The sequence below is a fragment of the Pseudopodoces humilis genome, chromosome 5, assembly GCF_049639895.1.
Source record: "Pseudopodoces humilis isolate 2021_Gansu_Grassland_sample_001 chromosome 5, ASM4963989v1, whole genome shotgun sequence".
NCBI classification, from domain to species: Eukaryota; Metazoa; Chordata; class Aves; order Passeriformes; family Paridae; genus Pseudopodoces; species Pseudopodoces humilis.
In genome coordinates, this window is record NC_142204.1 from 63,936,808 (window position 1) to 63,952,639 (window position 15,832).

Genomic DNA, 15,832 nt, shown 5'->3' on the forward strand with positions numbered 1-15,832 from the left:
AAAGGCTGCATGATGGTGGGATATTCCTGTTCTGTATGTTATCTGAGGAATTAATGTGAGCAATATAAGCTATTAAGTGTCACAGAAGGGCCATGCAATACCTTCTCTCAGAATCACAGAATTGTTAAGATTGGAAAAGATATCCAAGATGATCAAGTCCAATTGTCAACCATGTTCACCACAAACCATGTCCTCAAGTGTCATATCCACAGGTTTCTTGACAATTCCAGGGATGATGACTCTACCATTTCCCTGGGCAGCCTGTTCCAATGACCACCCTTTCCACAAAGACATTTTTCCTAATATCCAATCTAAACCTCCCCTGGCACAATTTGAGGTTATTTCCTCTTGTCTAGAGGATATGAACTCATTGCATTCATTGGATCTCATGTAAAAATGTAATCTAAATCAAAACATAAGAATATATCAGGATATAACCTAAATCAATCAGTATGAAACAAGCATCTGAAGACCTTAAAGATTTGAAATACATAAACTTTGTTAATAAAAAAATGGAAATTGGAGAGTACACTAAAGTAAACTAGATGTCAAAGTTGGCAAGCTTGAAAAGTAGACCATGATATTTTTCTTTCTCTCTCTAATAAATTAAATATTCTAAGTATTCAATTGATAAAGTCTAGCTGACTTTTTCAATAATTTATCACAGACTGTTGGGATTATACTTACCAACTGAAAAAATGTCAACAGGATAATGGAATTATTTTCTTCAACTTTCCTTCAACTACTAAAAGAAGGGACTTTAATTTGGGTGAGTTAGAGCTGGTAAAGGAAAATTAAACTAATAGTTTTCTTTTTACCTTTTTTTTTTCCCACCAACAGGAATACTTAAGGTATAGATTATTTCAATTATATTTCAAATGTCAAAACACAACCTGCAAAATTAATACTGAATTTTAGAGGAATTTCATCATCAAATGTTGATGATGAATACAGGTTCAACAGCACTTCAGCTGAATGTAGCTGGATTTGGAGTAATCCTGTAGTTGCTATGGGAACCATTGGACAGTATGATTAAATTATCAATAATTTATAAAACTAGAGGCACATCTAATTTGAAGCTTACTTGATCTTGGTGTTGACTTAGTGGTCGAGAGTGTGACAACTTCTCTGGCAGCCTTCTGTCAAGGATGTGTCCATTCTCCAAACGAGGCTCTCTGGGCTTGTCAAACCAATCTGTTTCTTCCCGACGGAGATGATAGGCTTTGAAAACCAAGGACAGGTCAAATGCTCTGGTCCAGTGCTGGGCAAAGGGCAAGAATGTGCATTGTGCATAGCAAACATGCAGAGTGGTTACTAACTGGCCATGCAGCTAAAGCAAAGTTAGGTGAGACTTGAGACATTGAACTTGAGCATTATTTAGCTGTGAGACAGCAAAGGGAGAAGATTCTCTTTATGTCAGAACCATGGATAATAAATACAGAAGAAATCTACCAAGTGCTATAGCCACATCCTCCTTCTGGCAGCTGAGAAATACACTGCAGATTTCACATATCTTTAAAATGTTTGCTGAGAAAAACTTAGTCATATTATTTATTTTGCAGCAGACTAAGGAAAAAAAAAACCCAAACTCAGAAAATCCAAATCAAAACCCAAAATAACCAGCTCTCAAAATGCAAACTCCACTAATTCCCAAATTTCTGAACTGAATATTGTTCCAAATATTTTGAAATAATCTAGAACTACATATAAGAAAATTATTTCTTTATGAAATTGATATCAAACCAAGATATTTATGAAATTTCTTTATGAAATTGATATCAAGCCAAATCAAAAAAAGATAGGAAACCAACCTAGTTACTGAAATTCTAAGCAGCAATATTACAGGTGTTCTCATTTTTAATTCCATCCCCCGATTTTGCAGTATGAACCTTTGTGTATGGATTTTTAATGTTCTTTTTGCAAAAATTCTATGAGACTAATATTCTGTTTGCAACAGTAAGTGTTGTACTACACATCTTTTGGGGATCAAGTGATGTCATTTCACTGGAATCAGTTTTCAAATGCATTTATTTATGTTTACGGACTATTGGGTCAACTGACATTGGTGTCACTCCATTGGGATGAGAATCATCTCCTCTTTTCATCTATGTTGCCAATCAGTGTAAACCAATGCATTGCTCAGATAATGCAATGCAGAATGTAAGGCAAGCTTGAATTGTATGCTTTATTAAGCAAGATAAATTTGGAAATCAAAGGAAGACAATATTTGTTTCAGCAAAACCACAAGGAATTGCAAACCTTAAATAAGATCAGTTTTTGCTGTAGTAACAAGAGTGAATGCACATGACACAGAAAAGAATTTAAAAGGAAAAATGGTAGTGTTAGCAATCTTTCCTATTTAGTTGTGAAAGTAAACATTATCTATTTGATTTAAGAAATAATTTTTAAAAAATGGTTTTGGGAAAAAAAGGAAATTGTGTTTTTTCATTATTATTTTCTTAAAATTTTCCAAAAGGAGGATAAATTTATATGCATGACCTTTTTGAAAAGAATATGTTGCATGTGGTAAAACCAACACTCTATATTATATTAAGCCTTCAGAAAATTTTTAATCTTGATTTCAGATATTATGCAGTCTCTTCCTTGACTGTGCATAAACTTAATCTAACATGAAAAGGTTTATTTAATATTATTTAGATAAGCATATATGAAACATTATTAGAGGCTGATGCTTATCTTGCTACTGATCAGTTATTAACTCCTATAAATAAATCATTATGATCTAGCATGCAAATATTTCACACTTTACACATTTATGCCAGGTGACCAGTACCTGCACAAAGCAGGCTCATTCATAACTCATCCTGATAAAACTTCTTTCTGAAGATTGCATGAAGAACCTAACACATAATCCTGACCCCAGATGCTAATGCTGGCTATCACAATCTGTGTCATCATCTTAGCAGATGAAAGAATGATTTCTTTTTTCCTCCTGCCTCATTTGAAATAACTTTTCCTGGATTACTTCTCTTCAAAGTGTAGAATTCCATACTGCAATTCAGACCAGCCTACTTTTTTTTTTCTTTCTTTCTTTTAATCAAACTGTGATGAATGTGTATATTTTATTGAAATTTAAGAAGTTATAAATGTATGTGTATACAGACACACACACACACACCACACTCACATGCACATACACACTCCATTGGCTTTGCTTGGCTTGCACAGCTGGGATCTGTTACAGCTGGAAAGCTCACAACAGCCAAGATGAACCACTGACAGTCTTAGAGAAGTCATCCTTTTATTCTAAGGCTAACAGAATGCAGCCAGATGGTTCCACCCAAACAGATAAACCAGCTGTGATTGAACTCCAGGCTGTGGGATCCAAGAAAATCTGAGAAGTAACAGCAATCACTCTAAATCACACAGATGAAAAATTACAAGGAATCGGCTGTGTTGATATCTTGATGACTTGATATCTCAATTTAAAATTTCTAAACTCTGTCGAAGAATTGCCAAACTAGCATATAAAAGAAAAAAAATACTTGAGGTGAGAAATGGTACATTTTATTATCTTCTGAACAGCAAGGGCTATTTATGTTTATAAAATTGAGTACTAGCTTCAGTGTTCTTGAAAATTAGTATCTTCAGCATACTTAATAATGTGTGGAAAGTAGCAGCTGTGGGGTTGACAGAGATCTACTTGCTGGATCAGTATTCACAGTACTGGGAACTCTGAAAAAAATTCCAGGTGTTTCAAGATGCCATAATGCTGTTTATTTTCAAAGGGCAGCTCTGGATGTTGTGCTCTTTTGACACTAAGGCTACTTTTTTAACCAGTTTGAAGTTTGAAATCCCAGTGTAAGCACTACGTATGTCTTGAAGCACAGTTTTAATATTTGTTACAGTATGTACTTAGTCAAAAACAGGTTTGGACTCAAAGTCCTATTTGCATTCTCTTCTAGTATTTGTTATGGGTGTCACTTATAAAAAATGAAAAGAAAGTCAAGCATGTCTCTGAGTTAGAACCAAAGAAAAGAAATTTAAATTTGACATTTAAACTTAAATTAATTTTTAAAAGTCTCTTAAGATGATAAACCAAGCTGTATCACAAGAAGAGTTTTCCTAAGACAGTACTTAAGATTGATTTCTTTTAATGAAATCTCATCAAGACCATGCAGCAGTTGCTTAAAATAAAGAGAAGCTGCAAAGCAAATTGTGCTAAAAGGTCAGATGAAACATGTCAGAATAGCTGTGCACTGTCAGAGCATCAGATCACTACAGAGAAGATTGCAGTCCCTAAAAAAGAAGGCCATTACTTTCTGTAGAAATGCAATTGCTTCTTTTGAACACTTTTTATCTTACACCAAAATTATTAATTATTTTCAATACAGGTTACTTGCTATTAGACTGCATATTTGAAAGTAATTTCATGAAGTGTTTTGGTTTCCCAAGAAGTAGGCTACTTGTGAAGACAAAATTTGATAGGAATTAGAAAAAGATGGCTGAAAGGGGAAGCCCTGAGTGACATATCAATCTAATACAGAATATGTGAATTGAATTAGAATACTACTGAAAGGGTTGAACTAATTTAAAAAGAGAGACTGATTTAAAACTGTAATGTGTTCAACTTGAGGTGTTACATGTATGTCTTGTACAAATATATATGAGAAATATAATGCACTGTATGGCAGGTATATAATTCCCTATTCATATTCCCTGTTCATATGAGGTAGAATAGAATCAGATTGGATTTTTTTTGGTCCAGGTTGGTTCTCCTCAAGTTTTCAGGAGAAAAAGTCCTGTATCTTTCACAATGTGACTCTGGAATGACCCATGAAAGTCACAAGCTGAGAGGAGACAAGACAGCATCTGCTTATTTAGGAAGAATGATATGACTTGCAACTCCAGGAGTTCCTCTCAACTGCTTTCAGATTTAATTATAGGACTCTGTGTAATAAGGATTCAAGAACAATAAAAACAGTTAAGCTTTTGATAAGTATCAAAAAAGCTGATGACCATGAGTCTCTCCAGAAACACAGAGTTCATCAGGGGGTTATAAATATCTAAGAAATATGAAGAGAAACTTAGAGAATAAAGCCCTTAGTATGAAGTATGAGAAAGGCAAATAGATCATTTTTTCTAATGCTTATGAAAGATTCAGCATGTGTAAAAAACCAATAATGCAATAATGGACGGAGGTTAGTAGAAATGTGAAAAATAAACCATACTACTTCATAATCATGCAAATGTGTCTTTTGAGACAATCATTGCCATTTACAAACAATAGAGCGCATGCAAAGTCTCTTTTATTGTGCAGTAAATACACATAAGAAAAAGTTAAGGGAGCGCATACAATTTTGAACATATTCATTTCATTTGCCTTAAACTGTCTTTCTGATTTTTAAACAATTTAGAATAAATTAAGTCTGAACTGACTCAAACAAAACTGATACATAATTTGCAATTATTAAGTACTCAACATCAGTTTAACATTCTGCTGTACTTATTCAGAAGCAGCATTTTTAATTGCACTATTTATAATACATCAGAAAGGTTCCTTTCATGAACTTAAGTGAGATGAACTCTTGTGCTTATTTGGCAGACGTGTATGGGGTGCATATAAAACCAGCTACACTGCATAATCCATCAACAGAAGTAAAATACTTTATGTAAGTTTATTGAAGGATGAGATTGTCTTGCACCATTCAAATGACAAATTATCTTACATAATCACAATTCTGATTGCACAGAAGTCCACATGACAGGATGCTTTCAACAAACTATACGTAGAACGTTATTTTGCTATCATGTTAAGCTCTATATGGTTCTAACATATAATATGTACTTAATGAACAGACTATTTCTATATAAACACAGATCTAAATTGGTGCATCGGGAGATGGAATTATAATTTTTTTCAGTTCTATCATGAAATTTCATGCACATAAAGTTACTGGAGTTTTTTAGAGATTTGGGAGATTATTTCCAAATCCCAACAAAAACTATTGCAAATAAGTTCAATGATTCACAGTCACTGGAGAGAGCTGCACATAAAGACTGATGGCAGAGTCTGTACTGTACATGGAATGTTCTACACAGTATCATTGAAAAGTAGACATAAACAAGTGAAAAGGAAAATGCACAAGCAAACCAAAAGGAAAGCAAATCAACAACAATATAGTAGCATGCTATAGTAGTTTAACACCATCCAGAAACTGTTAGGGTAAAATAAAAAATATCAAAAAAGACAAAACAAATCAACCCCCCAAAATGTAGATACACAGAAGATGCACCAAGGAACAGAAAAAGAACAAGTCTTTGAAGTGTAACAAAAATCAGACACATGCATAGAAATGAGGATTTGTGTTGTGATAGTAAGATACCAGTCTGAGGCCTAATTTACCTTCACTGTCTGACATGGCATGCTGGAAGTCATCCATGATGAAGGCTATATCTCGATCATAGCCTCGAGTCCGTGACTCCTCCCTCATATGCTGCTGGACCTCAGGTAATGAATGGCTCGATCCAAACTGGTCCCTGGTATCTGCAGATATTGGTGGCAAGGGTCCAGCTGCCGCTCTTGCCATTCCCATTGGCTGTCCAACAGGACTTAGTGGGCTCTCCTCCTCTGAGTTCTGCGCTACTATTGGGATCCTTCCCCTACTTTGGCTAATAGGTAGACTGGTGGGTTTAGTTCTTCCAGAAGGTGCTGCATGGCTAAAGGAAACATCTAAAGGTTCAGCTTCTTGGGCTTTCAGTCTTAAAGAAGAACTGGAAGAATCCCTTTTCAGTGACAAATCGAGCCCATACACTGAGGAGGGCCTAGATGAGGGCCTAGATCTACTACCACTGCTATAAGACTTGTCTGCTTCGTCTTGTAGTGTGGCTCTCATTGTTGGACCTAGTGCAGTCCCAAGGCCTGCTCCAATGGATGACGTCAGTGGTGGCCCCATGTACTTCTGTTGGTCACTGATGTTTTTTCTAAGGCCATAAGTGATATCATCCTGAAGAAGCCTTGCCCTAGTAGTAATTCCCCCAAGTGTTGAAGTGCTAGAAGTCATATAGCTTGAATAGTCAGGCTCAAGGTCTCTGCTTTCTTGGATAGGTGAAAACTTTGTTAGTTTGGGGTCTATCAAGGCTTTCTTGTGTTTTGACTGCTTCTGGTAAAGAAGGGCTGCTGGGAGCTGCTTAGCAGCCTGTTTCTCAAGAGTAAGCCTACCTATGCTATATTTCTCAGATTTTGGAAAATGCCTGTAGCTGCCCTCTCCGTGGTAATACTGTGACAGGCCAGCCAGATGATCGAGACTTTCTGCACCTCTACGGAACTCTTGCTTTATCTGGTGTTTCAGAAGTTTGAGCTCGTAAGGGTCCTCCATTGGGTCTTCATCAGCTTTAACATAGGAATGTAACCTAGAGGAAGTCTGTAGTGGTGCTAAGAAGTCTGACACTTCTTGTGCTCTCCTGGCCTCAGTTGTGCGAAGAAGTCGATCTGTTTTGGTCAGATCTTTCTCATGGAGGCTAAAACTGGAACCAAGAGTTCCTGTTCCTTTAGTAAGTTCTCCTATATCATCAATCAGCACATAATTTCGGGGTGTATGGTGGTGGTCTATATCTGCATAGAATGAATCTGCAGATATGCTTGATATAGGGCTGCTCGCTATGCTGTTTCTCTCGTCTAGTCCTATCCTTAAGTCCAAGGTGGAGTATTTACTGCCCAGCTGGGAAACTGCGTAAGTATTGTCAGTTGAAACTGGTGCTATCATGAGAGGCTGATTGCGAATTACATCATAGTTTGTTGTTATCTTAGGCTCCAAATATAATGTGGTCTGTCTTGGCTTTGGCTGTATCACCATCATCTGTGATGGGAGCTGATATGATGGCTGTTGAGATGGTGGAGGTTGAGCCTGTGGGGTAAAGGACATAGTAGCTCCTGTCTGGAATGCTGTCTGGGTCTGATAGGGTGAAACCTGCTGGTGATACAAAGGCTGCTGTTGTTGGTAATGTGACTGCTGTGTAAATTGAGTTGGTGCTTGAGTTGGAAGGGCAGGAGATGAATATTGATATTGAGCATATGGGCTTGTAGCAGGGGCAAACTGTGTTTCTGGCTGGGTTTGTGGTGGTATAAATTGGTTAAATTCTGTCTGGGGTGCAGTACGTGGTCTTTCCAAGCCATGTTGAGTTTCTATTCTGGTTGACCTGGTATTATTAACTTCACTGTCTGACATATAATCACGTTCTTCTGCTACTCCTTGGAGATAGGCACGCTCTCTCTTTTCTCTTTCTTTTAGTAGGGCTTCTTTCCTCCTATTAATGCCCATTTCCAAGTATCTCAACTTGGCATCTATTTCTTTTTCCTCCTCATCTAGCTCTGCTTGCTTCTTCCTAAGCTTGGCTGATTCACGTTCAACCAGATCCAATTCCCTGTCTATATCCTGAAGAATTTTGGCTCTGGCCATAGTGGTGGTCCTACAAATCCTTCTCCGTGAAACTGATCCCACAGAAGTATATGGGGACTGAGTTCCTGCTGTTGCTTCCTCTGGAGGTGGATTGGGAAGAGTCCTCTTCACCTTCTTTTGAGTGCTGGATGGAGTCATGCTTGAAGAGCCTTTTGACTGCAACAGAAGAAACAAGACTGAATCACTATTCTGGATGGAAATTTGTCATAAATTTATATTTTTTTTCAGGGTGTCTTTTTAACTTAGCCACATACTTTCCTTAAGACAGAGAAAATTTTGTATCTGTGATTAAGCAGCAAAAAATAGAAAGAAAAATGGCTATCAGTCTGCTAAAGATGAGCAATCTAATGCAAAAATAAGGGTGATGCTCACTAGGACTTTGTTTAGCCTAAGATTAAAAAATACACCTTATATTCTTAAAATTGAATCAATGGTAATTTAAAAGTTTTTTCTGTTTTTTTTTTTAATTTCTGAATGCTTATACATAAACATATTCAACACATATGTGTATGGGAGGGGAATATATACACATATATACCTCCCTTTTATATAACATTTATTTTAATAAAAACATCTGTATAATTATAAATGTACTTACATTCACATTCATATTTAAATTTACGTATAATCTCTATTGTTGTATAGATGACTCTGAGCCAGACACTGAATGCACACCCATAAGCTATAACTTGTACTGAAATCCAGACAACAAAGCAGAACATCCTAGTGACAAGACAAGTAGTTCTTATGTGATCATTTTTGCCTTATATCTGATGCTAAATATATATATATGTATTTTTATGGGATTTTCTTGCCTCTTACAAAACTGGTATAAGCTTTCTTCAGTTCACTGAAGACTTTTATAAATGAAATTTGTTCTGTTTAGAAAGCTACAGTTTAAAACTTAAAAAAAACTAAGCAGTGTAAAATTATAGGGATTTAATTCTGTCTAGATGTCCAGACTTCCCCACAGTTAATGGTAGAAGAGTGATTCATTCATCCTGATGTACAACTATCTGCCTTAGGCTGATAATTAACTTTTTTTGAGTTGCTAATCTCTCTTCATTAGCTAGGAAAGTAGGCAATGCAACTGGTTAGATGCAATTCAGTTTGCATCCCAAAATACTAATGTTTTTGATATATTTTTTTTTTTTTTAGTTTTGAAGTTTAGACTCCCATGCAATGTATAGAGATTAAGAGGTGGGACCTGAATGATTTTGAAATTGTATCCTATCTCCCTAATAGCTTCTTACAAACTTTGCCTTAGCAAAGGAAAAGAGATTGATCTACACACACTGAAACAAAAGAAAAATCAGCTCAGCCATTACAGAATGCAGGTGACATGTTAATACCAACATATGGAAACATTTTAGCTCAGTTTATTAAGAGCAGAATAAAAACAATACTGATCAAATTGACTCTCCCGCCTCTGCAGACAAGGACAGCATTTCTGCAAGGATTAACTGCTTTTAAACATGGTATTTCTTTAGAAATAAATTCTACTTCACTCAGATAAGATACAAATAATATTAATTTTAAGTAGGAGTTTATACATCAGTATTATCTCAGTTTATTTTAACATGGCATCAACAAGCAATACAAGTTTTTAAGAAGTATTAAGAATTCCCTTTTGCTGCTCCTCTATTACCTAGCTTTAAAGAATTACAATAATCACATTGTTTGCCATGGATTTTTAAGGAAATATTCACTACATTTTAAAGTGCCATTTAAGCTCTTTCATTCTCTCTATCTAAATTCCATCAACTTTTTCATGTTTCAGATTTCAATAAAAGCAATTTAATCTTTTCAGCTTCCCATGGCCATGTCTCAAACCCATGTTGTGCCAACAAATCAAAGGAGCTAATTTTATCTTGCTCAGCATGCACTTATAAGCAAAGACAAATTAATCATCTACAGTAGGTCTAGTTGGCTGATGTTTTATATTGTAAAATCAGTGTAATACCACTGTTATTTCCCTTGCCTGAACTGAAATAGGAATCACAGATGGTGAAGAACTCACAGATGGTCATTGGTATTGGGAAGCACTATTAATAAAACAGTCATTAGAAGGTCTACAATACTTTATGGAATTAATATTTTTCAGATAATAGTTAAGTTTCTGATGCATAAACCTCAGTGCCAGATTACTGTGCATTTTAACAAAAAAAATTGTTTTTAAATCTCCTTGCATATGAAGAAACTTAAACTAATAGATATCATAGGAAAATGTACCATTTGTTTTTTAAAAAGGTATTGATAACCTCTCATTTTTAGCTACTATTCTCACAAAAGGAAGACTTAATTCCTTTTACTTGAGATTTATACTGACACAAGAACAAGAAAATTAATACTGTAGTAAAATGTGTGCCTGTTTCTTGTTCCTGGATATTTCCATCATCACTTATGTTAGCATGCTACCTGTGAGCTGCCTTAGTAGGTTGAAGGGAAATTGAACTGCAGTATTCTGACAGACAACTTTAAAGTGGCTGTTAGTAGTATTTGCATTTCCTTTGAATTTGTTAAATAGCATGAAAAAAAAAAAAAAAGGCAAGCTACGGCTGACCTTTGCCAAATTCTAATCTTTTTATCAAAAAGAATTGGGAGTGGAAAGGAGAAATTGTGCTGTTTAGTCCTATCTCTATAGTTTTGGTCATTGTCTCACATTTATAGTCGTATGCTCATTTCATACTTGAAGTAACCAAAGAAAAGATGGGGCAGAAACCTTCATGAGACCACTCTGGAGCCACATAAATCTATCAAATACAAGCAGGCATTCTTAGACCTTATAATCACTGGCTAAAGGTTAAGTTAGATGTCAGACAGGTGACCTTAGCAAACTCTCTGACTGAATAAACAATGAATTTTTCTACTATATTTTACCATATTTTTCATCTTATTTCTAGTCAGTTTACTTCTAGATAACTATTAGCATCCTAGTTAATTTTTAAAAATAATTTTTTGTTTAGCAAATGATCATTCTAAATGTTGAGTGTAATTTCCAAGAACTAGAAGTAAATTATACTGTTTTTTTCTTTTACCATGATGCTCATATAAATGTTATTAATTTATGGCTGACCCTTGTATGATTTTATACTAGTCTGGGATATCCCTTTAGGGTGGATTTAATGGTAATCAGATCTGCTGCTGAGGCAAAGCTGACCTTGTTAAAATAGAGCCAAAGCTCATGCTTGAAATAAAGCTACAGAGATGTTCTCCCCAATACTACAAACTAAAGAACTGAGGTACAAATATCTTCCCCTTCCACCACGACTCCTTAAGTCTAACAAAGTTTCAAAATAAACATAGGAGGAAGTCTCCTCAGTCTTGCAGTTCAGTGGCAAGATAACATCACAGTAAGGAAGTCAAAAGACTGAGCTGAAGGTTGCATGCAAACAGACTTAGCAAAATCTTGCTTCTCTGCCTTGCCAATATGCATTAGTCTTGATGTGAGTTATAGTCTGAGCTTGAATTTATAGAGGTCATCTGGATAAAGACTTGTGAGCACTGTTAAATTGTGTAGTGACTTTGGAATAACTCCTTTGCAATGACCATTCTGTTCCTTGTGAATCTTTCTAAAAATACCTTTTTCTACCTATTTTTGTCTCTTTTAATTTGAAGTCATTGTTGACAAAGCCAGCAAGACTCTGACCCACTACAAGAATCCTTCAAGTACTAGGAAATACTAATATGTTCTGCTGCTTTTTATCATTTTTAAAGAGACAGTTTACTTTGGGGGAATGAATAGCTCAGGATACCTGTGATAAATTTCTACCTCTAAACAGTATGTTTGATTCTAGCTACGCAATCTTTCTTGTCCTCTTCTCAAATTGGTTTTTGAACATGATATGCTGCACTCCATTCAGGTAGCCATGTTTGGATATTAGTTTCATTTGCTCAGAAGCTCAGCTTTCACACTTGAGCATACAACTCTTGCATACTTCTTTCATATTTTGAATTTTACTAGTAAAAATGTAATCCTTATTATTCATTCCTCTTTTAAAATTTTCTGTGATCACAACACAAACTCAAACTTCTTTGGTCCTCTTTAGAGCTGACAAAATTAGTCTGCACATACATATATATTTTTGTAGAAGTAGGGAAAAGTCCTGAAAATAATTTGTACAATATGTATGCATATATGCATTTGCAGAAGCCAATTACAATTGTGATGACAGCATCTTGTTAGTTTGTCATCACTAGACTCTCTATACAATAGACAGTGATGTCAGACTACTACAGCCTGTGGTGCTGAGAAAATCAAAGGTAAAGTGGATTAGAGATGAGACTACTCCTCTGCCAATCCCCAGAAGACTCAACAGCATGGTGAATATCCTATTCTATACCGCAGAAGAATCCACCTTTTGCAGGGCTAGGCTCCCCAAAACATTTGACGCTAATTTGCAACACACTTTAAATGTCAGCAGAAAGGTGGCTGTATTCTGTTCTTTCTGCCACCAGAAAAACAATGCAAAGAATATTTTTTTGTCTTCAAACAAGTACCATGCAGTCAATAAACTCTATCAGAAAACTCAGGAGTAGAATAAGGTTGAGAGATGAATGCTGATGTGTTAATGAGATTGCTGGGAGTAAACTGTTTTCACCGGATACGATGTCAAGTATTGGAGGGATAGAAATTACTCTCCCATTCAGAAAAAAAAATCACCTAAGGTTGGGACCAATGCAGATCGTTAAGGTGAAGCCTATGCTGTAGCCCACTTTCCAGTTCTCACATATTGGATTTTTCATGTAACAAAAACCTTCCCAAATGCATCCCCTACAAAACCCCAAAATGCACAGTTGAAACTGCAATTGTATGATAGCTGTTTTTCTAACAAAGGGTTGGAATGTGTTACTCAGTACTACAGCATTTGCTCATTGTTAGAAATGTACCAGAAGAGCCAGAAATTCTGGCAATTCATAATTTCAAACATTTAATTTTCTACAATGAATCCATGAAAACATGCTATCATTCATTAGGGACTTCTTGGTAATGTAACAGTATATTTAAAATTCCTTGCAAATGAGACCCATATCCTAAAGAGACTGACATAATACACTAGGTATTAGAGTACTTCATCTTAAGTATGGAATCCTTAACTACATCTTCTTATATGTGCAGAGGTCCTGAACAATGTTTCGTAACTTGTCCTGTGCAAAGAAAGTTTCTCATATGAGTTTTTATGGACACTTCTGGACTCAATATCTATTTTGTGGTAACTGTTGATGAGAAGGGATCACCTATGTTAACTCCTGGTTAGCAAACATTAGAGCAAGAGTACTGAAAAGCTTTTCTCCACTGGCTAAGGCTGCTATAGGGGCACTTCTGTAGCATGAGGAACCACAGAAGGTGGGACCCTCCAATGAAGCCATCTGGTTAAGGAAAGCAGATGAGTTGTGTATGGTAAGGCAGATATATAGGAACATGTATTTAGTAAAAGCTGGTCTCATCAGCAGTGTGAGAATGGAGTAATACATGCTCTGAAACAAATTCTAAACAATAGTAAAAGCTTATCATACAACCAGTACTGCCTTGGCTTGTGTGCCATTGCTGGCAAGGGTAGTGGAAGATTAATTTGATGAGATGAATTTGGCCGTGTATCAGGGAGTGAAATACCCTGCTTCATGAGTAATATACTCGAGCTTTCCTTCAATGTAACTCTTGTCTTTTTCTTTTCTGCAAGTATGTTGCTCTGGGGACTGAGCAGTCAGGCAGAAAACTAGGTTTCTAAATCACTACACAGCAGCACTGAGATGCCAGTCAGTCTGATTTTCTCTAGGTTTTTTGGTTTGTTTTGGTTTTTTTCCTACTTTGGAGGCCTCTAAAGACAAATTTCTTTTCCATTAACACCAATATGAAATTTTTAGAAATAGTTTATTCTGAAACAATAAGCTTTTTTCAGTTTTTTTGCTTTCCTTCATGTCAGTCAGAGTCATTCATTCCTGAGATAAATACTTTTGTACTTTCTATCCCCTTACTCCTTTCATTTTCACTGTGAAATTGTTAGAAATTGCCATTTTCACTTCAAATGCAAGGAGGACAGCACAGTGCACTTCCTAACAGCTGACGTGACGTGAGATACCAACTTCTGTCCTCAGTTAAACACATAAAAGCCCATATGCTTCTTTTGATCTTGAGAGGAGAAGGGAGAAATTCAAAGGAAATTAGATATGCAAACTACAGACAGATGTGGCCCTTACACTGTGATTTTCAAAGAGATCTAAATCTACATTTCATCTACTTTATGAGAGCAGACATAATAGTTGTTCCCAGTTGTTTGCACAGAAGACAGTTTTACACAGACTAACTATTCGTGATTCATTTGGAACAGGAATGACAAATTTGCCTATAAAAGGTAATGGGGCCATTCCCTTCTCAATTTCTAAAACTTAGACATAGCAGTTTAAATCAGCAGTAATGCATCATTGAAAAAATTATTTTTAAGAAAGTTTTTAAGAAAAAATGAAATCCATTGTTTCAAAACTTTGATTTAAATAGTGTAATTGGAACATTCCATGTATATGCATTCAAAGGATTTTAGACAACATACACATTATTCACAAGCTTACATTTTAATTCCCTTACCTTACTTCTACAGATCATATCTATACCGTTTGCTTTTTCTGCTCACTAAAAACAGTCCTTTTTCCCCATTGCCTAAGTACAATTCACCACTTTTTGTAATTTTTTTTTTCTTTCATAGCTTAAGCCTTATGCAAAAGGGAAACATTTCTGGTTAACTCACGGTAACATTACCTCCAAAACTCATCATTCTCTTTTTAATTCCCAATTTCTTCTACCCCTCTGTTATCCTTTGCTATTTATCTTTGCAACCATATTACTTGTCTTTTCAAGGTGTACTGGGATAGCAGTTTACATGATAGATTCACTGTTCAATTATATAAAATGCACACAGAATTGCAGGTATCTCAGGTGATTTGCAAAGGGGAAAAATCTCTGGCAGATTGATTCAGACAATGTGCATCTGTCGAGCCAATAGAAACAGCCAAATTTTCAGTTGAGTACTGCTTCTGCATTGAAATCTCTTTACCAAATGGGCACAATATTCTCCCCATTATTCAATCTCTGAAAAAGAAGAGAAGGAAACATAAGGAAAAGGAAGGGGAAAGGGGAAAGGAGAGAAGAGGGAAAGCCTGTCCTCAAACTGGAGTATCATGTTCAGAATTTATTTTCCGAATGACAAGTACAGGTTTCATACTTGCCTATGAAAGGCTAGAAAACACTGAAGGAAATACACAGCTCCTAGGTAGGCAATACCTACTAATGCTTCCTAAATGCTTGTCTTTATATGCTTTGTACTAAGATATGTTAAATATTCTCAAGTATTTTATTTATATATCAGTACACTAAAAGTTATTGAGGGCCTTCACAGAAAGAAAATACCATTCTACGC

At 35.7% G+C, this 15,832-nt stretch overlaps 1 protein-coding gene across 8 annotated transcripts in view; it reads right to left on the minus strand.

Moving 5' to 3' along the window:
- The window catches only part of PCLO (piccolo presynaptic cytomatrix protein), a 328,066-nt gene that overhangs the window by 129,830 nt on the left and 182,404 nt on the right, over positions 1–15,832 (minus strand). For all 8 annotated transcript variants that reach the window (XM_088054917.1, XM_088054916.1, XM_088054918.1 and 5 more), the window contains exons 7-8: positions 6,368–8,576; positions 1,085–1,221 (exon numbers count right to left, since the gene is read on the minus strand). In XM_088054917.1, the coding sequence (XP_087911043.1) occupies positions 1,085–1,221; positions 6,368–8,576 (2,346 nt within the window). The remainder of the gene's footprint in view (positions 1–1,084; positions 1,222–6,367; positions 8,577–15,832) is intronic.